This window comes from Hemitrygon akajei, chromosome 20, assembly GCF_048418815.1.
Source record: "Hemitrygon akajei chromosome 20, sHemAka1.3, whole genome shotgun sequence".
NCBI classification, from domain to species: Eukaryota; Metazoa; Chordata; class Chondrichthyes; order Myliobatiformes; family Dasyatidae; genus Hemitrygon; species Hemitrygon akajei.
Window position 1 is genome coordinate 41,133,380 of NC_133143.1, and position 25,928 is coordinate 41,159,307.

Below are 25,928 nucleotides of genomic sequence, written 5' to 3' on the forward strand. Positions count from 1 at the left end.
CAACCTAGTAAGATTGCCACTGTCTAGAACCCTTACATCTTTGTGCTCAATTATAAACGAACCATTTCTGACCCCAGTCATCTTTCCTACTTACCCAGGTCCTTAATTCTTGTTTGGTTTTCTACACTTAGAATTAGAGTTCTCAAATGCATTTGAAGAACTCAACTCCTTCCATATCATTTCTTCTGCCACTGTTTTTGTTAATATTAGTATGTTTGCAAATCCCAACTATTGTTGTACTTCTCAGGAACATGTCTGCTTTTTTGCATTTCTGTGCCCTTCTTAGGATCATGTTGACTTCTGTCAATGCTTCCTTGTTGGTTTCACAGTTCAACCATATGGTCTCACTTGTCCATATTTCTTGACAATGTGGATTTCTCCTGAGTACTCTGGATTCATTCTCCTCCATTCCAAAGACATACTGATGGATCGTTAAGCTGTTGTAAATTGCCAAGAGTATTGCTGCTGGTACGAGAAATTGGGGTATCTGGATGCATCTTAGAAGGGAAACATTGCTTGAGAAATAAGTGAAGCAATAGGGCTTATGCTGGCATAGACCTGAGCTGTGTTCCTCCAGCAGATTGTTTGTGGCTGGCAAAGACCTGATAGGCTGAATAACCACCTTCAATGGCAGAATAATAATAAGCTCCAGCATCAAATAGGGTAAATGCTTTTATTTTGCACTATACACATGACATAATACAATGCATATTCAGAGTTTTAACAAACTAGATGCTAACATCATGATCTTGTCCCATGTAGAAATCATATTTCAAAGATTACTCTTGGGGTACAGTGACACTGTTATCTTAATCATGATTCACCCAAGCATGAGATTTCTCCAACAGATAAAATTTACAAACTGAAAATGACCACTCCCAGTGCCAGTTCAGGTTGTAGGACTTAATACAGTAAGTGTTCTGTTCAGTGTATCTGTCTCTTTTTATATTTAGTGCCAAGTGCACCTTGTAAAATAAAATTGTTTCCTCTGCTGCAACAACATGCCTCAGGCAGAATTTCTTAAGATCAAACTATGGGTTTCTCTACAATCTACCATTTTATTGTCAAGTTGAAATGTAATAGCACTTACTATGACCTAGACCAGATCAAAGTGGCAAAGTTGAGAAAACTCTCAATGTCTTGTTATTTACATTATTCATAGCTTTCTGGACAAAGTCATACAAGAAGATATGTTGAAAGTGAGAAATTCTGCAGGACATTTTACACATGGTTCTTAATTTATTCATTCACAGGATTATGGACTTGTCTGGCAATAGTGACAGTTGTTTTCCTAACCCAAACTGGCCATGGACTAACCATGCCAAAGGTAACAGGACTTTCTCCTTTACTGAATCAGATGAATAGTTATGATGTAAATGACAACTTTTCAAGTTAGTAAAAAGGGAAGTTAACACATCCAGTTGTATTGTTAATTTCTTGATTAAAAGCACTATAAATTCATCTTCAGATTGCAAAATACTCAGTCATAATCAAAGGGCTCTATCTTATGTTTGGCTTCTAAAATGTACTGTGCCAAATGTTTTTAAATTGACCTTTAATTAGCATTCCAGTTTATTCTGGTTAAGTGGAAATTTATCATTAAGATTTTATTCCCCCCCCCCCCACCCATTACTTGCACTTAGTCAGTTGTTTGGGGACAAGTGCACCGACCAAAGAAGAGAATATTATTTGTTTTGTTGTGCCGAATGAAGAAGAGGAAAGGATGATCTGCAGTAAACTGCTCCTCGGGCACCAGTGAACAAAACGTTACTATTATTGCTGTAGCAGCTGCTGCTTCAGTTCCTTCCTCATTCACCTCCACAAAAGACTTATGAACAGCCTTAGACACAAACAAGTCATATGTCCCAGAAATTCCAGAGAGATCTGCCTTTGAACCATCAAAAAGGTCTGTCATCCCCAGAGAGGAAAGTGCAGAATTGAGCTCAAAGTTATTCTCCATTTTAAATCTAGGCAAATGAACTGAAACTTCAGTTTTTTCCATCTTGGTTTGAAGTGTCCATTCTTGCAGCTTTTCTAGGGTAAGTGTCTGCTCCAGCTAAAAGGGGGGGGGGGGGTGGGAGGGGGGAAAAAAAGCAAAGGAATTAGAGACCAAAGCTGGAAAAGTTCAGTTGCAATAAACAAAGACATTGATAATCTGGGCTTGCTTGTTTCAGTCTTCTGAGGAACAGAATGAGAAACTGGAAGAATGTTATCAGGAAAAGTGTGAGAAACCAGATTTTTTGAAAGAAGCTTATTTTAACTTGTCATACAAGATGTATTTTAGATGGAATGAACAGTGTGTACATTGCAAGAGACAAAAGATCTTGTGATCACGTGGAGAAAATTGAACAGATCACAGAAACTTTCTACAAAAGTCTACAAGTATTAAAGATAGAACTTTCAGATAAGCAATCTCATCTTCACACCAATGTGTACTTTTAAGACCAAAAGACATAGAAGTGGAATTAAAGTCATTTCAGCCCATCGAGTCCGCTCCACCATTCCACCATGACTGATTAATTATCTCTCTTGCTCTCTACACCATTCTCCTGCCAAATCCTAGTAACTTTTGATACCTGGACTAATCAAGACACAGCCCTCCCCACCAATGACAGCATTTACCCCAAGGGTCTGCCTCAGAAAGCAGTAGCTATCATAAAAAACCTTCATCCAGGTCATAACCAGACCATCAGACTGGTTAACTCGCACTGATTTGAGTGTATTTCTATGTTACATTGGCTGTTCTATTACAAATTATTATTAATTACTATGATTGCACATTTAGACAAACAAAGATTTTTACTCATGTATGTGAAGGATGCAAGAAATAAAAGTCAATTCAATTCATAACCTTTTTCACTGATACTACTGGCCAGGAGGTTCACACCACACCCATGTTCAGAACAGCTGCTTGACTTCAAGTGACCCCAACCCTACATCAGCACTGCAACACTACAGACAGACTTCTATGATGTTTGCAGTTTCTTTCTATCATTTATTTCTGTTGTCTGAAGCTACACAAATGTGATGCTGCTGAAAGTTTTTATTCCCCCATTCTTCCTGTACCTTGCCAGACTTGTGCACAAGAAAATATACTGTACAAAAGTTTAAATACTAATGGTTGAAATTAGAATTTCAACTGCTCTGTTTCACAAGCTAAAGGTACTTGCCATTTTAGTGAACAATACCACAAATTACTTGTCTACTACAAAGTTAGAGGGTCAATATCCTGAAGACCAAGTTGCCTCTGAAGTCCCCAAAATTTTGGGAATATTCAGCTCAAAACATATGCTGCCTGACTTGTTAAGTTCCTCCAGCATTTTGTGTGTGTTGCTGTGGATTTCCAGCATCTGCAGATTTTCTCGTGTTCAGGGAATATTTTCCTTACATTCAGTGGCTACTGTATTAGGTACACACGTACTCATCATTAATGCAACTATTTAATCAGCCACTCATGTGACCACAACTCATTGCATAAAAGCATGCATATGTGGTCTGTAATTGTCAGACCAAACATCAGAATGGGGAAGAAATGTGATCCAAGTGACTTTGACCATGGAATTATTGTTGGTGCTAGAAGGGGTGGTTTGAGTATCTTGGTAACTGCTGATCTCCTGAAGTTTTCACACAATAGTTTCTAGAGTTTACATAGGATGGTGCAGAAAAGCAAACAAAAAAAAAACTCATTGAGCAGCACATCTGTGGGCCAAAATGTTTTGTTATTGAGGAAGGTTGGAGGAGAATGGCCAGACTGGTTAGAGTTGACACAAAAGCAACAATATCACAAATAATCACTTGTTACAGTGGTGTGCAGAAGAACAACTCTGAAGGCACAATACGTTAAAACTTGAAATGGATGGGCTGCAGCAGCACAAGACCACGGATGTGCAGAAATGGTGTCCGTTTTATTAAGAATTTGTGTACCTAATAAAGGAGGCCACCAAGGGTGTATGACTGTCTTCTGCTCCAATAATGTTTGAGAATAGAAACACAATTCAGGACAAAGTTGCCTGCATGATTGTTGCACCATTTACCATCCTTAAATATGCTACCCCCCCCCCCCCCCCCCCCCCCACAGCCATGTCTGTGCAATTTGGAAAGTACATTGGAATTAGCCACCAAGGCTGTTCTAACAACACTTCCCATCACCAAAGCAACTCCCTTGACAGTCAAGGAACAGATAGCTCAAGGCAACTCCACCACTTCAGATTCCTTTTCAAGTCCCCATCTGGACTTGGGAATGTATTGCCAGCATTCTTTATTATTGCTTCAAAATCAAGAATCCACTTCAGATTGTCTATGGTTATATCCAGTGGATGGCTCAGTGGCAACTGCTCAAGGGCACTTAGTGATGGATAATAAATGCTGGCATTACCAGCAATACTTAGATCCTCAAAACGAATCTATTGCAAAGTCAGTAGTTTGTAACCATAAAACAATCATGTGTACTTATGAAAAAGATACTTTACCTTTTTAAGACCTGTCGCGTCATCCATGATGTCATCAGGCAACAAGATGACCATACTCACATCTTTCTCAACATATGGAAGTTCAAGAACTTTGATATTGACTTCAGGAATGTGACGGAATAGAAACTTATCACTCTTGTACATCATTTGCACTGGTTTGCTTTCATTCTAAAAAAAAAATAAAATCAAGAATCAGTTAATTTGGTTTTGGAAGTAGTACACAAGGAAAGCATTAAGAGAATCATTTAAAAGCAAACATTCATGTAAAAAAAATGCTCATGCCTGCCAGGCCTGCACACATAGGCTCCTGCCAGTCTCCCAGCTAATAGAAGCTACCTGCCACTTATTTCTAACTCGTCACATGCAGCCCACTTAAACCTCGCTCTCATCCACAATCCTTGATTACCAGTTAAACCAGCAAGCCTTAACCAGTTGCTCCTAGCCTCCAGTTACCTTGTCATATTAAGTATAGTTTCTCTCCTGTTTTATGGCCCCTCAAGGCTTGTTATTTTGCAGTTTATTGTCAAAGTTGTCACTAATTGCTAAACAGTCTCCACTGCTCTGCACTTGGGTCAAGAATCCTCTATGTTTCCTGACAGATGATGCAGTGTTTGAACTGAAAACTAGTGTGGGACTGACGGAGCTCCTACATTTTGGATGGAATATTGAACCAAAGCCCTCTGTGCTTTCTCATGTAGATGAAAAATTTCTCTCAGCACTAACTTTTTTTTTTATATAAATAGGACTGTATGTTACAACCCCTAAAGTTTCTGCACTGCACTTGACTTGAGTGGAAATAGTTCTTAGGGATGACTACTAGATGTTACTACCATTACGACACATCTTCAGTTGTGTACCTTAACATCACTGGGTGTTTTGGCCTTTCATCACAAGACACCCTCAGCCGAGGCAGGCCCACCACAGGCTGATCACACCTGGGTGTGTGACACATGGTTAGTCTCTAGATGGTCACTTGGCAGCCCAGATAACATCCCTTCTTTTCAGCCACAGCCAGTGACTGCTCATTTCAGCAGCATTAGCGAGTGCTTTGATTGCCTTCCTATGGGCCTCCCCTCTGACTCCTACTTCCCTCAGCAGCCTTACGGTGGAACTGGCTATTAAGCCCCTGTACCCTACCTCAACTGGGTACAGTTTTACATTCCAGCCACACTCCTCTGCTTCAACTGCAAGATTGTCATATCGCAGTCTTTTCCATTTGTAACCCTCATCCACAGTGTCCTCCCAGGGGACCGTCAGCTCTGTGATAAAGACAGGAGTTGGACCAAAGGAGCAGGTCAGGCCGCAGGTTGGTTGTTAGAAATTTCAGGTAGGAAGGCAAGTTTCTGGCTTAAATCAACACGCATTTCCCAATCTCTGGCTGCACACAGTGGGCATGAGTCATGAGGCAAGGGGTTTAGCCCCCGGTTTCTCTCCTTCCCAGATGAAGGATGGTAGTTGTGGGACCATTGCCTGGGCATTGAGAGGCCTGGCGTTGGTGGTTACTCTCTTATACTCATGTTCAGTTGCCAAACACCTCAGCACCTGGTTGTGTCGCCAGGTGTATCTGCCTTTTATTAGGCTGGTCTTGCAACTAACCAAGATGTGCTTGAGGGACGCCGGAACTGCGCACAGAGGACAGGCTGGATCCTCTCCCAGCCAAAGATTTAGGTTTGTAGGAGAGGGCAGGACATCATATGCTGCTCTGAGGAAGCTCAATCTGTTTGACTCCATGCTCCACAGCTCACTCCATGTGATTTTCCTCCTCTCAACATCCTCCCACCTCATCCAGCAGCCAAGCTTGGCTTAGAATACTGCTTTGGCACATCTGGCTGCTGCTTCTTGGTGGCGCACCTCCTCTACCAGGTGCCGGCGTTCAGTTGTAGTAGCATTTTTCCAGGTAGGTTTCATTGCTCCAAGGCCAAAGCCTCCTCTGACCTATTGGACATAGCCCACTATGTCCCAGTGTCGGAGGGCAGCTTCTGCATCCAGTACTGCTGCAGCTGGGGTCCATTTCTTACCTGTTGCTAGAGCAGGAGCAATGCCTCTTACGATTGGGTCCCCAGATGTTTGAGTGTAATTTCTAGGCTTGCTTTGGCACATTTGTATTCCTCCACCAGGCTAGAAATTGGCAGAGAAAGGGCTCCATTCCTGTAAAGTCCTATGCTGCCAAGGCATCTTGGCAGCCCAAGCCGCTTCCTCACATGTGAGTTCACCAGCCTCTCCAGCTGATTTGCATGAGACATAGTGACCTCATAGATGGTAATTGGCCACATAGTCGGGGCAGCAGTGCAAACTGAAAGCACCAAAGCTGCAACCTCCCTGGGAGAGCAGTGTTGTTGATTAGCTTGAGGCCACTGATTGTATCCTGCCTTAGTTGTTCCACCTACTTGGTGTCTCTGAAGTCTGCCAATGTCCGAGGCTTTTGATGGGCTTCTCCAGGACAGTTGGTATTGGCTCAGCATTGATACAAAACCTTACATCGATGAGCCGGCCTTTGACAATTGAGATACTGCAAGACTTACTGGGTTTGATCTCCATTCGTGCCCATTTGATGTTTCCCTGTAGTTTATCCAGCAGGCGTTTGGTGCATGCGTTTGTTGCTGTTATTGTGGTCACGTCATCCATGTACGCCCTGATTGGAGAGAGACGCAGCCCATTCTTCAGGCGTTTCCCTCCAACCACCCATTGTGATTCTTGGATAACGAGTTCCATTGCCATGATAAATGCCAGAGGAGAGATGGTACAGCCTGCCATCATGCCTATCTCAAGGTGCTGCCATGTGGTGGAATTATCTTGTGTTGTGACACAGAACTGCAGATCCTGGAAGTACGCTTTGACCAGCTTTGTGATGCCCTCTGGAACCTGGAAAAAGTTGAAAGCTGCCCACAGAGTCTCGTAAGGCACCCACCCAAAAGCATTGGCAAGGTCTAGGAAGACCACATGCAGGTCTTACTTTTCTTGGCAGTTTGTATCTGGTGCCAGATGACATTCGCGTGTTCCAGACATCCTGGGAAACCATGTATTCCTGCTTTCTGCACTGATGTGTCGACGAAGTTGTTGCTCTTCAAAAAGGCCGAGACTCTTTGAGCCACAACATCAAAGAAGATCTGTCCTTCCACGTTCAGGAGACTGATCTGATGGAACTGACTGATCGTTGAGGAATTCTTCTCTTTGGGAACTAGTATCCCTCCTGCTCTTCGCCATGCCTTAGGTATAATTCCTTACCCCTATGCACCTTCATTAGATTCCAGAGGCATTTCAGGACGCCGGGGGGTGTTCTTACAGAGCCTGTATGGGACGCCATTGGGCCCTGGAGCTGATGCTGATCTTGCTTGTTTAACTTTACTTTCCACCTCCCTCCATGTAGGGGACCTTACATCCATCTGGTGCTCAGGTGGGTGGATTGGCAGCATGTCATTCGGAATGGTGACTGGCTCATGCCTCTGATTGTCAGAGTGGATCTTCCCCAGGTGCTCCTCCAGTTCCCTCACAGGTACTGTAAGGACACCACTCTTCTCCTCGCCAAAGAGGCTTTTGACGAACTTGCAAGAGTCTCTTTAGAAACTTGCCCTCACCCGCTCTTTCCTAGTGTTGTTTTCTCAAGCATTCTGCTCTTCACAGCTTTGTCAAGCGCTGCTTTATTTCTGCTTGTAATACCTAGACTCCTTTCCTTTCCCCATCTGTGGACTTCCTCCACTGTTCTCTCAGCTGTCTCCTTTCCTTCACCAGTCTTTCGATTTCCTGCTGTGTCCTAGACTTAGGCTGGACTGAAGGTTCCCTCTGTGTCCTCCGTTTTTTCACTCCAAATCTCTCTACCCCATAGCTGTATATGGTGTCACCCCACTTCTCCAGTTTTCTTTCCACACTGCCCTTCAGTCCTTCTAGAAGATGGACTAGGTCTGTATTGATGATCTCCCACTCATCCTTCTGGCAGGATTTAGGCCACAAGAATTGGGGCTTCTATCCTCCTTTCTGCTGCTGGCCGTAGCTGCTTGGGCTCTGGACTTGTGTCTGATGGTGGATCTGTGCTTGTTTGTCCTGCTACTGGGCTTCACGCAACTGATTTGATCTACCTTTTAGAAGGTAATGGTCAATGCGAGGCCCCTCGCCGAGCTCCCTCAGGCACTTTTTCCTGCCCCGGTGGATCTTAAGCCCCTTCTCTGATGTTATCTTTGTCCAGCCACAGATACAGCATTGTAGTTTGTGTCCTACCGGCGCTGCTGCTCTGTCAAATGCCATGCTAGTTGTCCGTTTCGTCGTTGTTTCCATTCCTAGGTCTGTTACTGTGTAGTCTTTCAGTCAGTCATCTTGCACCCCCACTTTCGCAGACTCAAGGGGTATTCTTTGTCTTTAAGTTTTCATAGCAATAAATGGGTGGATCTAATACACTGTCTAGTGATGGATCCTGCTGGCACAAGAAGCTAGCCCATTCCAGCCCCAGTAGAGTCTGTTTCCTCCTGTCAGCAGTATCTCCAGGCCATCACCAGGTCTTACCCTGGTTGTCAGCTTCCCTTTCGCAGCGGTCACTGCTTTATTCCAGATATTCAATTTGATTAATAGGACTGGATGTTACAACAATGGTGAGCAATGGGAAGATTTCCTTGCTTCCTGGCCAATGTTTATTCTTTACTCAGAAGTAAAAAGAAATATCTAGTTATCCTCACATTGCCATTTGTGAGAACTTGTGCAAAAACCAGATGTAGCAGGTTCTGCCTTACAACAGGTAAAAATAGTTAACCGTCTGAAATGACTTAGAAAGTCTTAAAAATAATGCAACAAGCATAACCTTCATGGCAGTTTCTTGGACGGGGATTCTGCCCAATCACTGAGCTGGAGTACATGAAGAGAGCTGCCTTTTCCAATCAGTTCCACACTCAAGATGAAAAAGGCAGAACTTCACAGCAGTTTCCCAGACCAATCACTGAGCAGGATTCATCAGAAGGGGCAAATAAAAATGAGGCAAGGTGCATGTGGAGTAGCCATTAATTTGAGTGGGTCGGTGTTTGGAGTAGCTATGGCTCATCAGGCTAGGCCAAGGCAAAGTTTCTCTTTTAGTTCTTAATCCTTCATTTCTGTTCAGGCATAGTAGTGCAGTGAGAATAGCTCCAGGGCAGTGTTTGTATTATGTGTGAGATGTGGGAATTCTGGGAGACTTCCAATCTCCTGGATAATCACATCTGCACCAGGTGCACTGAGCTGCAGCTCCTCTGAGAATGCATTAAGGAACTGAAGCTGCAGCTCAATGACTTTCACCTTCTTAGTTTCCCATATGAGCTGATAGGCAAGAGTTACAGGGAGGTAGTCACCTATAGGTTGCAGGAGGTAGGTAACTGGAGAAGGAAGGGAAATGCATAGCCAGGTCACAGTACCCTGTGGTTATTCCCCTCAATGTATACCACTTTAGATACTATTGAGGGGTATGACCTACTTGGGGGGGGGGGGGGCGGAGAGAAGGGGAAAGCAAGCTGCAGTGACTAGTTCTCGAGCCTCGAGTCTGGTGCTGTGCCTCAAAAGAGGAGAGGTGCAGAGGACTGCAGTGGTGACAGGAGATTCCAAAGTCAGAGGAACAGGGATGTGATTCTATAGATGGATAGGCATATCTGGATGGTATGTTGCCTCCCAGATGCCAGGGTGAGAGATGTGCCAGATCAGGTCCACGGCATTCTAAAGAGCAGCCCTCCATTCTAAGGAGGGTGAGCAGCCAGAAGTCTTGATACAAATTGACACCAATGATATAGGTAGAGTAGATGAGGAGGTCCTGAAGAGGGATTTTCAGGAGCTAGGAAAACTGAAAAACAGGACCTCCAGGGTAGTAATCTCTCGATTGCTACCTGTGCCACACACCAGTGATGGCAAGAATGGGATGATTTTGCAGGTGAATGTGTAGCTGAGAAACTGGTGCTGGGAGCAGGGGTTCAGATGAATCATTGGGATCTCTTCAAGGTAGGATAAGACCTATACAAAAGGGACAGGTTTCACCTGAACCCAAGGGGGACCAATATCCTTGCAGGCAGGCTTGCTAGAGCTGATTGGGAGGGTTTCAACTAATTTAGCAGCAGGTTGGGAACCAGAGTGATAGCGCTGAGGATGAAGCAGTTGGTTTACAGACAGAGGCAGAGTGTAGTGAGACTCCTAGCAAGGAGAGGCTAATGAAAGGGCAAATACAAGACATAAGGTGCTCTATTTTATTTGTGTAATATACAGAATAAGGTTGGTGAACTAGTAGCACAATTACAGATTGGCATGTATTACATTGCGGACATCACTGAATTGTGGCTGTAAGATTATAGTTGAGGTCTTAAAGCCCAAGAATACATATTGTATTGAAAGGACAGTCAGGTAGGCAGAGGCGTGGAATGGATCTAATGATTAATGAAATCAAATCATTAGAAAGAAATGGCATAGGGTTGAAGGGAGTTGAATCATTGTGGGTAGAGCAAGGAACTGCAAGGGTGAAAAAAGACCCTGATGGGAGTTATATAGACCCTCAAACAGTAGTGAGGATGTGATCCACAAATTATAATGAGAGACAAAATGCATGTCAAAAGGGCAATGCTATGATATTCATGGGGGATTTGAATATGCAGGTAGATTGGGGGGAAAAAAATCAGTGCTAGATCCCAGGAGGGGGAATTTCTGGAATACCTATGAGATGGCTTTTTAGAGCAACTCATGGCTGAGCCCACTAAGGGATCAGGATTGTGCAATGAACCAGAATTGACTAAAGAGCTTAAGGTAAAGGAACCTTGGGGGTAAGTGATCATAATATGATAAATTCACCCTGAAATGTGAGATGGAGAAGGTAAAGTCAAATGTATCAGTATTACAGTGGAGTAGAGGAAATGAAAGAGGCATGAGAGAAGAGATGGCCAAAATTGATTGGAAAAGAACACTGGCAGGGATGACAGCAGAGCAGCAATGGCTAGACTTTTTGGAAGCAATTTGTAAGGTGCAGGATATACACATCCAAAAGGAGGAAGTAGTATTCTAAAAGAAAGATGACAACTGTGGCTGACAAGAGCAGTCAAAGCCAACATAAAAGCCAAAGAGAGGGCATGTGATAGAGCAAAGATTAGTGGGAAGATGAGGATTGGGAACATTTTTTTAAAAAATTACACAGAGCAACTAAAAAAAAGTCATTAATTAGGAAGAGATGGAATATGAAGGTAAGGTAGTCAATAATATTAAAGAGGATACCAGAAGTTTCTTTAGATACATAAAGTGTAAAAGAGCTGAAAGTGGATATTGGACTACTGGAAAATGTTGGATAGGTAGTAATGGGGGACAAGGAAATGGTGGATGAACTGAATAATTATTATTTTGCACCAGTCTTCACTGTGGAAGACACTAGCAGTATATGCCAGAAGCTCAGGAGTGTCGTTGGTGGGGGGGGGTTGCCCAGAAGTGTGTGAAGTTGCCATTTCTAAGGAGAATGTTCTTGGGAAACCAAAAGGTGTGAAGGTAGACAAGTCACCTGCACCAGATGGTATACGTCCCAGGGTTCTGAAAGAGGTGGCTGAACAGATTTTAGAGACATTAGTAATGATCTCTCAAGAATCAATTGATTCTGAGATATTTACAGAGGAATGGAAAATTGCAAATGTCACTCCACTCTTCAAGGGAGAGAAGCCAGTTAGTCTGACCTCAGTAGCTACGAAGATGTTGGAATCGATTGTTAAGCACGTGGTTTCAGGATACTTGGAAGCACATGATAAAATAGGCCATATTCAGCATGGTTTCCTCAGGAGGTGGGGGAGGGTGGAAACTTGCTTAACAAATGTTGGAATTCTTTGCAGAAAGAACAAACAGGATAGACGGTGGGGGGGGGGGAATAAAAATAAATCGGTGGATGTTGTACAGTTGAATTTTTAGAAAGCTTTTGACAAGGTGGCATACATGAGGCTGCTTAACAAGTTAAAGTGCCCAAGGAGTTACAGAAAAGATACTAGCATGGATAAAGTGGTGGCTGACTGGCCAGAGGTAAAAAATGGGAATAGAAGGAGCCTTCTGTGGTTGGCTGCCAGTGACTAGTGGTGTTCCATAGGGTTCTGTGATGGGACCGCTTCTTTTTACATTATTAGTCAATGACTTCGACAGAATTGTTGGCTTTTTGTCCAAGGGTTTGGACGGTACAAAGATAGATGGAGGGTAAGGTAGTTTTGAGGAAGCAGAGAAGCTACAGAATGACTTAGACAAATTAGGAGAATGGACAGAGAAGGGGCAGAAAGGGAAGTGTATAGTCATGCACTTTGGTAGAAGACAAAAAAAGGGTAGATTATTTTCTAAATGAGGGAAAATTCAAAAACCTGAGGTGCAAAGGGACTTGGGAGTCCTTGTGCAGGATTCCCTAAAGGTTAATTTGCAAGTTGAATCAGAGACAAAGGCAGCAAATGCGATGTTAACATTCTTTCCAAGAGGACTAGAATATGAACAAGAATGTAATGCTGAGGCTTTAAAAAGCACTGGTGATGCCTCACTCAAGAGTACTGAGAGTAGTTTTAGGCCCCCTTATCCAAGATGCACTGACATTGAAGAAACTTCAAAGGAGGTTCACCAAAATGATTCTAGGATTGAAAGGCTTGTCATATGTAGAATGTGTTTCATAGCTCTGGGTCTGACCTCACTGGAATTCAGAAGAATGAGGGGTGACCTCATTGAGACTTATCAAATATTGAGTGTCCTTTATAGAGTGACTGTGTCCTATGGTGAGAGCCCAAGACCAGAGGACAGTCTCAGTATTGAGAGGCAACCTTTTTAAGAATGGAGACGAAGATGGATTTCTTTAGCCAGAGTGGTAAATCTGTAGAAATCATTGCCATGGGTGGCTGAGGGTACTTTAGGCAGAAATTGATAGATTCTTGATTAGTCAGGACACAAAGGGGTATGGGGAGAAGGGGAGATTTGGCTGAGGGGGGGAAAATGGATGGCCTAATTCTGCTCCTACATCTTTTGGTCGTATGTAAATAAATACATGACTAATGGTGTACACTTTAATACAATAGCTCTTCCGAAATTATGGTAATTGTACATAACAGCTATATTTCTATGATACAAGTGGTAATCGTTAGAATGGGACTTCATAAAAGCTTTCTTGAGGGAAAGAATTTAGAAAAGGCAAAGTACACAACTTGGATCAATGCTGATACTTCATTCAAAATACCTTATTCAGTCTGAATGGCATTTCCTGTGTGCATTGTTCATCAAACTTTTCAGCCCAACTTCCTTTGAAGTAGATGGCATTCACCAATACCAGTTTGGTGTCACTATTAACCGAATCTGCAGCCAGCAAATCTTGGATCTTACCTGAATGAAAATTGGCAAGTAAATGTGAAAACTATACAAAAACAGAAAAATAGAATGTTACTTTCTACAATTTGCTTTAATATTTAAGTTTTCCCAAGATCTGTTATTGCAAAATGTCTCTTTCACCTGACAAAGATAGTGCATTTTGAAAAATTAATCACTTTACATCTCAAAAAAAAATCTGCAGATGCTGGAAATCCAAGTAACACACAAGTTACTCAGTTTTCCCCCCATATATTAATGTTCAAAAATCAGGAGAAGATGTGACACAGTTAGAGATGGAGCAAGTGTGCATGTTCTGCCAAAGACCATACAAAACACCCAACCAGAAATCAACACAATCATAATTGAGTAACTCTGCTATTTCACTGTCTGAAAATTCAGAAAGCCCAATGTTCTAGCATCTCATTCACCAGTCACTCTTAACTCACCAACATTAAAAGCCTTGAATTAATACCAATACTGTAGTCCAAAGCTCCTAGCGTGCTGAATAGTGAAAAACATACACTAAGTAACCACTACATTGCTCCTCCTGTACCTCAAAGCAGCTAATAAGTGTGGTTTGTGGTCTTCTACTGCTGCTGCCCATTCACTTCAAGGTTTGATGTGATGTGCATTCAGAAATGTTCTTCTGCATACTGCTGTTGTAATGTGTGGTGATAGGAGTTAATGTCACCTTCCCATCAGGATGAACTAATCTGGCCACTCTCCTCTGACCCCTCTTACCAAGGTGTTTTTGCCCACCGATCTACTGCTCACTGGATGTTTTGTTTTATTATTTTCCACTCCATTCTCTGTAAACTTTAGACCTGAAACTATAGTGCATGAAAATCCCAAGAGATCCGCTGTTTCTCAGATACTCAAACCATCCTGTCTTTTACCAACAATTATTCAAATGTCAAAGTCACAATTCATCCCCAGTTTGACATTTGGTCTGAACAATAACTTAAACTCTGGACTATGTGCGTTCAGATGCTGCCACGTGATTCAATCATTAGACATTTGCGTTAATCCACTGTACCTAATAAAGGGGCATCTGAATGTACATTAACCATATTGAAATTTCTTTCCAGAGATTACAAGAAAAATTAACTTGATCATTTGCCTCCACAAAACACTTAGTCCCAGCAGTGTTCTGGCATGTATGACACCTTATGGTGAATACATTGAAGAATCCACTGAAATAGCTTGTATATTGTCAGTTGGAGGAAAGACTTCTCCATGCTTCACAAAGTCATTCTGGATCCAATGGAACAACTTACAGCCCATTAATGTGATCCCATATTCCATACAGGTCAGCTCAGATACAAGGCCACAGCCAATTCAAGAGCAGGAATTTACCTTTTCATAGCTGCCTCAATTTAAACACAACTTGCACATCTTGGTGCTATTGGTTCACTTTGGCTGACTAGACTCCAAAGTGCCATGCAAAGAAAGAACAGAACAATACCAGTGGTATTTAGATCAGCTTGATAATGCAATCATTGTGTTGGGCCATTGGAGTCTGTTCTGGTCATAATGCAGATAAAACTATATTTTAAAAGGAACAGACTTCAAAAGACCAAATGTCAAAGATCAAAGTAAATTTATTATCAAAGTATATATTTGTCACCACCTTTTCTTGCAGGCATTCATACTAAATACAAGACAGTAAAATCAATGAATAGCTGCACTAACAAGACATGACTAATGTGCAAAAAACTCAAACTGAAATACAAAAAGAAAAATAATAATAATAAAAACATTGAGCATGAGATGAAGAGAATCCTTCAAAAGGTTGTAGGAATAGTTCAGTGATGGGGCAGGTGAGGTTATCACCTCTGTTTTCGAGAGTGTGATGGCTAAATGGTAACAACTGGTCCTAAACCTGTAGGTGTGGGTCCTAAGGCCTCTATACCACCTTCTTGAAGGCAGCAGCAAGAAGTGGTGGGGGGAGGGTCCATGGTAATAGATGCTGCTTTCCTGTGACAACGCTCCATGTAGATGTGCTCAATTACTTTACCCGTGATGGAGTGCACTGTCTCCACTACTTTTTGTAGGCTTTAACTTTCAAGGGCCTAAATACAACGGTCGTTATACTCTTCCCCGTGCAGTTATAGAAGTTTATTGTCACTGACTACAAACACCAGTCCTTAAGAGGCTTCTCAACAAATTAACAGTGCGTGAGGCTGCAGTGGAGGCTACTGGGAATCCTTCTAGCCATTTTGTGGCTGCATCCACTACGACCAAGAAATCTGTGCCCATGAATGATCAGGCAAATATCCATATGAATCTTCCCAGGAATGGAGAGGTATTGCTCTTAACATTTTCTGAATGTTTTGGCATCCTGAACAGTGCATAGTAAGCTGCTCAATCTGATCTCCACCAAAGCATTAAGCCAACACTTGTTTTGACCACACCTAGCTCTTCCAACACTTCAGCTCTCAGCTTGGACGGTACAATTCTCAATTCACACATAATGCAACCTCCATCAAGGCAGTTTCATCCCAGCACTAGTAAAAATGGAATTTTTACTACACATTTCAGCCATTTTGGGTGGCTATGTAGATCAGGGAAAAAAAGTGGGGGGTCTCGTCAGGTTTCCCTTTGGGTGATATCTGCCATAATAGAGAGACTTTTCCCTTGCATTAGGGAGAATGTCAGTAGGAGTGTACTCTTTTATAAAATTTTCAGGAATTTCCTTTTCCAAGGGTAAATGGGGCAATCCATCTACATTTCTATTAGTTGTCTTCTTGAATTCAATCTTGTAATTGGGTCCTCTGAGAAACAGAGCCCATCTCTGCAATTGTGCTGCTGCTGTTAATGGAATACCCTTCTATAGATTGAAAATTGACACTAGTGGTTCATGATTAGAAACAAGGGCAAGATTTCCCCCATAAAAGTATCAGTTGAAATGTTTTACACCCCAAACCAGTCTCAAAGCCTCCATCAATCTGTGCCTAATATTTTTTTGCAGTGGCAAGGGAACGGGATGCAAAGGCTATGGGGTGCTCACTTCCATCACTCACAACATCTGACATGACAACACCTAAAGCACAAGGTGAGGCATCACACACAAGCTTCACTGGATGAAGTGAATTATACTGCGAGTAGTGTATGATGTCCCCTTTTCCTTTGTTTTGGAAAGCTACCCCACACTGCTTTGTCCATTGACATTCAAACCACCCCCCCCCCCCCCACCTCCCCAGCAATCTAGGCTAACAAGTTCAAGGGGTGGAGCACAGTAGTCAGGTTTAGCAGGAAACTCAGTAATTGACAAATCCTAAAAAAAGGAACGCAACTGTAACAGCTCTTTCGGCATTGGGGCATCCACCACTGCTTGAATTTTCTCAGCACTTATGTAATCCTTTGTGTTAATGGTTTGACCAAAGTGATACTTTGCTTAATCAATTCACCCTATTGTGTTGTGCTCAGAGTCCATAATCTTCTACTCTATTTAAACACTGAGATTTTGGAGATGTTCCTGGTCATCCTCACCAGTAACAATGATGTCATCTAGGTAACATGGAGATGTTGGACTGCCTTGCAGCATCTGATGATAATTTTCTGTCAAAGTGCAGATGTAGACGCTACTCCAAAAATAAGCCTATTACAGAGATAAACCCTGTGTGTTTATGGTGAGAAAGACTTTGGACTCTTCTTCCATCTCCATCTGTAGTAAAGCCTCAGCCAACTCCTGAAGTATTTCCCTCCAAAGGTTTACAAAAATATCCTCCATCCTAGGCAGAGGGTTTTCATCTACTTTCAGGACTGGGTTGATGACCTTAAAATCACCAGACATCCTGACGGACCCAATATTCTTGGGTGCGATGACCACTAGCATTGTCCATGGACTTCACTCAAGCTTGAAAAGATTTTCTTCATCCTCCATATGATCGAGCTAACTCGCTACTTTATCATAGATGGTACGAAGAATTGAATTGGCTTTGTAAATCTTGGGTGTGGCATTTTTATTTAACATCATTTTACCCTTTGACATGTTTGAGTCCTCGCCATCCTTGAACATCATTTGTGGCATCATCCTGTAGCTTTCTTTATTCACTTCCAGTTGTCACTATTACAGAGGACGTGGCACGCAAATGGTGGCTGGATCTCCAATCAAGTTTAGTTGTCTTAGCAATTGTGCCCCTACAATGCTGGCCTAACACATACAAGCCAGATTTGGCTTGTTGGTTGTTGTATTTCACCGTTAGCGAAGTCACTCCCACAGGAGTTACCTTTTCGCCAGTGTAAATTCTTATTTTATGTTCTTAGTTGTAGGCTTCAGCATCTTTGGAATACTGTTCAAACTTGTTTTGTGTAATGACTAAAGCAGCTGAGCCGGCATCCAATTCCGTTTTAATTAATTTCCTGCTCATCTCTAGCATTAAGGCATATCGCTTGTTTAATGTCCTGACGAAAGGTCTCAGCCCGAAACGTCAACAGTGCTTCTCCCTATAGATGCTGCCTGGCCTGCTGTGTTCCACCAGCATTTTGTGTGTGTTGTTGTTTGAATTTCCAGCATCTGCAGATTTCCTTGTGTTTGCTTGTTTATTGTTAGTTTTCACATAGCAAATCTCAATGCCACCCAATCCTACGCCACTCACATCATTATCAGATATTTTTTATTAGTATGCAGATGAGCAAATTAACTGTTGTGACAAAAGCCATGAAGGATGCTGGAGCATCCTGTGAAGAACATGAGAGTCCATTTTTTCACCATTATTAATCACATTGAATCTGCAAGACAACTTACCTGCTGTCTGTTCCTCCACCCATTTATTGATCTCTTGTCTAGTTTCATTTGCAGAAGCTCTGAAATCAACTGCAGACAAGGCTGCTCCATAGTAGTTTTCACAGGACTTACAGAATTCCTGCATAATAGAAATAGGGAATACCAGCCATTCTATCTGTTTTAAAGGCTCTTTTGACAGTCATTTACACCAGAAAAATCAATTAGTGAATTATCAGAATTTGTGTAACATGCACTCTGAATTTGATCAAACCAAAATAATTGAGACATACAAGACCCTGATGAGGATTCGTAGTGTAGATATCAACATGTGATTTCCTCAGGTTTGGGGAACTGGGAGGGGGTGGAACAGGATATGAAGATGTCAGTTATGACTGATATGAGGCAAAAATCTTCATTTAAAGGCATTGGACATTTCTAATCTGGAAAACTGAAGGCAATGTTGTTGAGTATCTTTAAGGGTGACACCAGAGAGTGGACAATGGGCACTCCACTGCAAATTTTGTGCATGATTTATGTTTGTTTTGTGAATACTGCTGAGTTTTTATATAAACACATACTTGTGAATTTGACAATATTAATTTTGAGGGGAATTAACTGGTGAATGGATCAAAAGGGTCAGTAGATTAGCACTAAATTCTTTGAAAGATCTGGAATAGGTTTGAGGTCAACGTGGGCTGAGTTTCCACTCAATTGTGTTCTTGTATCATAGCTATGGTAGAAGGCATTCTTCATACAAAATTAGCTTGGCCCCCTGTCACTACAGAAAGTCAGAGGTGATCCTCTCGCGACTTACTTCTAGGAATTTATACGTCTTTTCACCGTACAGTCGATTGGCCATTTTAAGCAAGTATGGCACATCAGCTCGGTTAACTTCCAATTGCATTTTCTGGAATGCAGAATGCAGATCCCCAACATCATCAAAATGGAGAGCCTGGTATTGAAATAGAAGAGCAAGTATGAGGCAAAGAAATGGGGAAGGGGGGGGGGGGGGGAACAAGTTATAACTATCCATTTGTCAGCTGATTTCAGCCAGTTTGCTTGCTGCCTGCCTGAGATTCTCCATCCTGCACTCTGATCAAACACGCAAACCCCATTCATTGGATTTTAACCAAGAAAGCGTATGCCAATTGTTTTTTGCCCAGTTGCAGGGGCACTTCAGTAGAGCCCAGTTCTGCTCTCAGCCAACATATGCACATATTCAATGGAAATCATTCAGTTGTGAGAAAGAGCTCACACCCTGCTGACCCTTTCCATCATTACTAATTCAGCTGAGATCAGTAAACCCTCATGTGCGTCAGGCATTTGTCCAGGAGGATCAGTTAGGTGTCTGTAGTGATCTGTAACATCAACCAGCCCTCACACCCTTTCAAGCCACACCTACCCCAATACTGTAAGAGTCTGCAGATTGCACTTGTACTAAAATTCTCAAGTGACTGAGCACAATTAAATCAACTCTCCTCCCCGGTGTTGCCAGAAATGATCATTAGAATTAAGTGAATTAAAATAAATCATTCCCTTTCAGTATTAAGAATAATGGCTTGTTACAAACAGCACTGTTTCGTTCCAAGATCATCCAAAATTCTCCTCTGCCGATAGACTAAATATTCATCAGGAATATTCACACAGATACTCACATCAGATATCTATCCCATAAAATATAGACATTATTTCAAAGGAACAAGCTTTTTGGCTCACAACATTGTGCTGAACTAATTACAAGAGTAATCAAATTCACAAATGAACTAATCCCTTCTGTATAAAAAATGTCCATGTCTGTCTATTTCCAGAATACTCATGCCTAGCCTAATAGCCTCTTGAACAGTTCTATTGTATTTGCCTCATCACCATCGTGGCATGAATTCCAGGCACCCACCACTCTGCATAAAAATCTTCACATAGGCGCCTCCACTTTTGCTCCACAGTTTGGAAGAAAGACTTTTCAAAAGTTGCTTTGAATGTAAGAAAACACATTCATATACATCAGTAGGTTGTCATATGTACCTTTGCCATTTGGGAGGCAGAATTTTTTTTTGCACCAAGATAGACCATGGCCAATGCAGTGGAAATGCTGAATGGAGAGAAAAAGATGTTGCCCACTTGATTTCCTTTGATCAGCTCTCTGAATAGGTCAAGGGTGAAATGGTAATTGGCTTTACTCAGTTTCTCCATTGTTTCAAACTATGGGAGAAAAGAAAACAAATGATTAGTGATTTTGGAATTCCAAAATTCTTCAAGAAAATGAGGCTTTATATATTAGTTGCTGACTGAATGAAACATTTACAACCTTCTCCAAAGTATGTATATACTTTAGATGTGTAATACATGTCATTGCATTCACCAGTGTGGTGAAACAGCTTTTGGTGATTGATGGATTTCAATAATCAAGACACTACCTACTAAGTCAACATACTATTTGAAATAAATCACCATGTTGAACTATTGCTAAAGCAGTTACAGGGCTGAATCATACACAATTTATACTGCTGCCCAGACCCATCCCTGCCACCAAATTCCAACTGGTAAAAGAAACACAGGAAATTCCCTAGAACAGGGGCTCCCAACCTTTTTCATGCCGTGGATCCCTACCATTAATTGAGGGATCCATGGATCCCAGGTTAGAAAACCCTGCCCTAGAAAATTAGACAAATGTCTTGTAATGGTGTTAAAAGAAATGTAAGCAATGAACAAAAATGACAGCTGTAAACTACTCTTGTTAGGCCAGATGGCTGTAGTTCATTAGCAAGCTGCTAAATAGAATAATATCTTCCACAATAAATAAATTTCTTATCCACATGGTTGTCAGTGAAAATCTGCAAGGACAATGAATTGTGCACGGTGAAGCATGCACTTGACTGACTGACTGTCCCTTCTATAGTTTACTTCTCCTTCCAACAACACATTCACACATGGGACCTCCCAATTCAATAGGTGAAGGAGAAAAACAAAGTTAGTTTTGTGTTGTAGTGGGTGAAGTGGGGCATAAGGAGGGGCTTGTTGTTACAGCAGGGTGTGGGTGGTGAGATGGAGGGGTTGAGAGGATATATAGGACATCTCTGGCAGGTTGAAATCAGAATTAGAATTGTGATAACTTTTAGAAATCACCCTGTCAATGGGTTAATAGGTCACTTAGAGAAAATCAAATCAACAAAAGTCATGAAATGAGGGCAGTCAGAGTGGGAGAGCACAAAGGAATTTCAAAAGTCTGAACTGCAGAGCCCAATCAGACTGTGCTTCTGGAAAGAGAAAAATTGCAGAAATGGCAATTCTGACAGACAGTGAAAGCAAATTAACAAAATGACAGAATTCACCACGGAATCAGAAAGATTGCAGCACTCCCACACAAAAGAAAAGGAGCTGCTCCTGAAGCTAACTTAGGCTACGTTATATCAGTGCAAGAAGCCACAAACTAAACAATATTTCAGTGTGGGAACAGGCTGGGGAGTTAAAATTACATATCCTCAGAAGATTTAAAGCACATGTTCTGCAAACTAGTCATCTGGTCAGCATTTGGGTTCTCTAATGCAGGGGAGACTTTTCTAAAAACAACCAGTGCCGTACGCTAGATAGAAACTACAAGTGCATTCCTGTTTCACATGGAAAGTCTGAGTTCCTTGAATATGGAGGATGTGAAGAGACAGGTGTTATATGCCTTGTGGTTGCATGGGGAAGTGCAGCAAGAAGCGAAGCGGCTGGAGGTCAAGGAAGCAGAACAGAGTGAAAAGGGAAGGATCCTGTCAAAATGCTGAAGGGAACTGGAGAGGTGATACACATAAAACAAGTTATTAATTATTTTTAAAACATGTACAAATACAATTTGCACTTTATTAGAGAGGTATTTATTGACAGAGATCAAGATGGTTAGAGATGAGGAAGAAAGACATCTGATCCATTTTGTTACCTCCAGAATGACCCTATATTCCTTCCAATGCAATATTGGATTGTTTCTTAAGTACAAGTATTCATCCCTACTATTCAATCTGTAAATCCTTACCTAGTATTGATCATATTTCATCTCTCCACCATATTTACCTTTTTCGAAATAGATACCCTTTCATATGGACCTCCATAAAATTAATGCAGTCTGTTTTTCATGAACCTTTACCATGAAATCAATTTTGTGACATTTTGCTTTATGAAATTTAAAGTGAGAGGGGAAGATTTAAAAAGGACTGGATGAACAAAATTTTCCCACATAAAGGGGTGGAGAGTATAATGAACAGGAAGTGGTGGAGCCATATACAAAAATGATATTCAGATGGCCTTTGGACAGGTACCTGGGTGGGAAACATTCAGAAGGACATTTATCAAACACAGGCAAATGGGACTAATTGAATTAGGAAACTTGGGTGGCATGGAAGAGCTGGTCTGAAAGATCTATGATGCTATGATTCCTACATCTCAGAAAGCATTGATAAAATATTAACAAGTCTCATCTTTGATCTGTTTTCAACTTGTTATATATGTCTGCAAGTCCTCAATCTGAAATAATCCCCCCCAACTCCCTCCCCATCCCTCCTAACCTTTAGGGAATCTTGCACAAGGACTCCCAAGCCCATTTTCAATTTTCTCCCTTTATTCCTTCTACCAAAGTGCATGACCATACATTTCCCTGCACTATATTCCATCTGCCACTTCTTTGCCAATTTTCCAATCTGTCCAAGTGCTTCTGCACAGTCTCAAAACTACCTGCCACTCCACCCCTCTTTGTATCATCAGCAAACTTGGCCACTAAGCCATCAATTCCATCATCCAAATCATTGACAAGTAACATGAAAAGGGGTCCCAACACTGGCCCCTGCAGAACAATTCTAGTCATTGGCAGCCAACTAGTAAAGGCTCCCTTTATTCCCAGTCTTTGCCTCCTGCCAGTTAGCCAATCTTCAGTCGATGCTGGTATCTTTCCTGTAATACCATGGGCTCTTATCTTGATAAGCAGCCTCAGGTGCAGCACCTTGTCAAAGGCCTTCTGAAAATCCAAGTAAATAACATCCACCAAGTTTCCTTTGTCTATCCTGCCTGTTATTTCCTCACAGAATTCCAACAAGCGTGTCAGGCTAGATTTTACCTTGAGAAATCAGACTTCGGCCTCTTTCATCATGTGTCTCCGAGTACCCTGAAACCTCATCCTTAACGATAGATCAAACATCTTACCAACCACTGAAGTCAGGCTGACTCACTGAAATTTCAATTTCTTCCGCCTCCACTCCCCCACCCTTTAATTGGGGTTCTCGCACTCCTTCCTTAATCCTTAATAATTGCTTGACCATCACAGTGACAGTGCATCATTCCCTACTGCTGCCTCTCAACTCAGTGTCGAGTTAATTGTCACTGGCACAAGTACATGTATGCACAACTGCAATGAAAAACTTGCAGCAACAAAGACACACAGCAGCTTACTTATTTATAATTTAATGAGATCGAACGCCCTCTTATTGCGAATAGGCCCTGCGAGCTACACCACCCAGCAACCCCCTCCCTCCCCCCCCACCCCCGATTTAATCCAAACCTATTCACGGGACAAGTTACAGTGACCAGTTAACCTACTGATTGGTAGGTCGTTGGACTGTGGGAGGACGCCGAAGCACCTGGAGGAAACCCTTGCATTTGTACTGTAAAGCGTTTCTCTAACCACTACGCAATTGTAACGCCCCGTATAAAGCAGCATTCACAGGCAAAACATTGTTTTTTAAAGCAAGAAAACAATTAGAATAAAGAAAAAAACAAAGTATTTTAGTGCAAGGTGATCGAAGCAGTTATAATTGTTCAGCTGTAGAGATGAGGGTTATTAAAAATCTTGATTTAGGACGCTGTTCGGGTCTCAGACCAACTGGCTATCGAAAAAAAAAGTCACAACAGAGACAAGGGGAATTCATGGTTGCGACAGAAATTAAACTGCTGCGATACTGGGAGGGTAGATGAATGGGGCGGATGAAATTTTTAGTTGTTTTCATAGCTATGCGAATTCATTCCGCACTTGCGCAGCATCTCCCCCACCCTGGTGTGAAGGCAGCTTCCGTCCTCCTTCCAAAATGCGTTTGCTGTCTCTAAACACACAGAAACCTCTTCATGAGTTTCGACAACAGCCGGGGAAAGTTTACTTTTTAAGATTGAGTTTCCGCAAAATGACCACAGGTTCGAAACTTGACAATTCTAAGCAGAAAGCACCGCTGAAAAATGGAGGAAATACAGAAATGACTCTTTGCCGCATTTAGTGTTTGCAAAGCAAACACGAAACAGTTGTGATACTAAAATACCTGGGCGTGATGTGAATGTACTTACCTTACAACGTTCAGCTTCCACACCTTCACTCCCAAATGAACTTCGCCCTGTGCAGCGCTTTTTAACCCGAAGCGGCCCTTCTCCACCCTCAAACTGATAGGAGAAAGCTGCTGTCCATCACAGAAAAGGTCATTTCCTTTCAAGGAAGCTTGGACGTTTCGCGTGTACTTTGAAACTGTGATTAAAAGCAAGTCACAAATGTATACAGCAGGTAACTTCGCTGTACAGCCCACCCACTGTTTCTGTGTGTTCACAGTGCTAATGAGCACCTAGTAGAGCGATCACTCGAGTCAGCAGTATAGTGTTCTCCTAAGCGGATATTCCCTTGATGGAGAACGCCAGTGCGTGTGTGTAGTACAGCCCGTGCAACCGCCTCCGGACGTTAAACACACAGCCTTTGACAGATCGGGGTCCGGGCCCAGTAGCATGCAATGCAAGACGACTAGTCACTGCTGCAATCTTCCTCCATCTTCACCGTCGTTGTGATGCGACATCAACTTCCACCAGCTCTATGCTGGAGGTCTTGGTTGGATCGCTCTTTGTCTGGCACCTCCCCCATGAATTTACCTCCATGGGTGAAGCTACCAGGACCAAAGCTCTTTTCGGTATTTCTCTTGGCATCTCAGGAACCCACAAACCTCTCTACCACAAGGACTATTCATCAGCTGACCAAAGCAATAAGTGGTAACCAACCAAATTGTTTACCCCATCGATCAGCTGATAAACCAGATTTCATGGGGTCTGAAATTAATGCTGAGGATTTACTTGATGGCTGTCACCTCACAGTGTCATGGTCTCTGAACTGCCTTGCCAACAGGACAGAATATGCCAAGTGCTGTTGATACCCAGAATATTAATGAAACAGGATTTATGATTGATTTGATTTGTTGTTCAACACTCCATACTCTGGAAGAGTTAACCAGGCTGTGCCGACTTATGTCAGCACAAAACAAGATGATAAGGCCACTTCTGTTCCTATTAATCCTTCGATTAGTTTGTGGAACAATTACGAACTGAGCATTGTAGTTGTCTTAGAGTCACGTGTGGGCAGGCTGACTTAGGACAGTATCAGAACGTGGGAGGAAAGCTGAGCTTCCGGAGGAAACCCACACCTGCTTAAGGAGAGAACACACTGCCTGACA

General features: G+C 42.2%; 1 protein-coding gene across 2 annotated transcripts; it reads right to left on the reverse strand.

Annotated features, from left to right (window-relative positions):
• Positions 1 to 659: 659 nt before the first annotated feature.
• Positions 660 to 25,274, reverse strand: LOC140713744 (leukocyte elastase inhibitor-like). Of its 2 annotated transcripts, XM_073024210.1 has the most exons (8): positions 24,787 to 25,274; positions 24,502 to 24,674; positions 20,509 to 20,685; positions 19,301 to 19,438; positions 18,508 to 18,625; positions 13,630 to 13,772; positions 4,470 to 4,637; positions 660 to 2,056 (listed from the first exon to the last, which is right to left on the reverse strand). In XM_073024210.1, exons 3-8 carry the CDS (start codon positions 20,674 to 20,676, stop codon positions 1,640 to 1,642), a joined length of 1,152 nt encoding a protein of 383 aa, XP_072880311.1. In that variant the 5' UTR covers positions 20,677 to 20,685; positions 24,502 to 24,674; positions 24,787 to 25,274; the 3' UTR covers positions 660 to 1,639. The 2 variants fall into 2 exon arrangements, with proteins under 2 accessions (XP_072880311.1, XP_072880310.1); XM_073024209.1 differs by lacking the exon at positions 24,502 to 24,674 and having other exon boundaries at positions 24,787 to 25,273.
• Between the last annotated feature and the right edge of the window lie 654 nt (positions 25,275 to 25,928).

What these genes read in the sequence shown, in the direction of transcription:
- LOC140713744 (XM_073024210.1), bottom strand. Translation starts at nt 20,676, where the DNA reads ATGGAGAAACTGAGTAAAGCCAATTACCATTTCACCCTTGACCTATTC. An exon ending in CTGCCTCCCAAATGGCAAAG is followed by an intron (nt 19,439 to 20,508) that starts GTACATATGACA and finishes TTTCAATACCAG; the next exon opens with GCTCTCCATTTTGATGATGT. An exon ending in AGACGTATAAATTCCTAGAA is followed by an intron (nt 18,626 to 19,300) that starts GTAAGTCGCGAG and finishes TCTATTATGCAG; the next exon opens with GAATTCTGTAAGTCCTGTGA.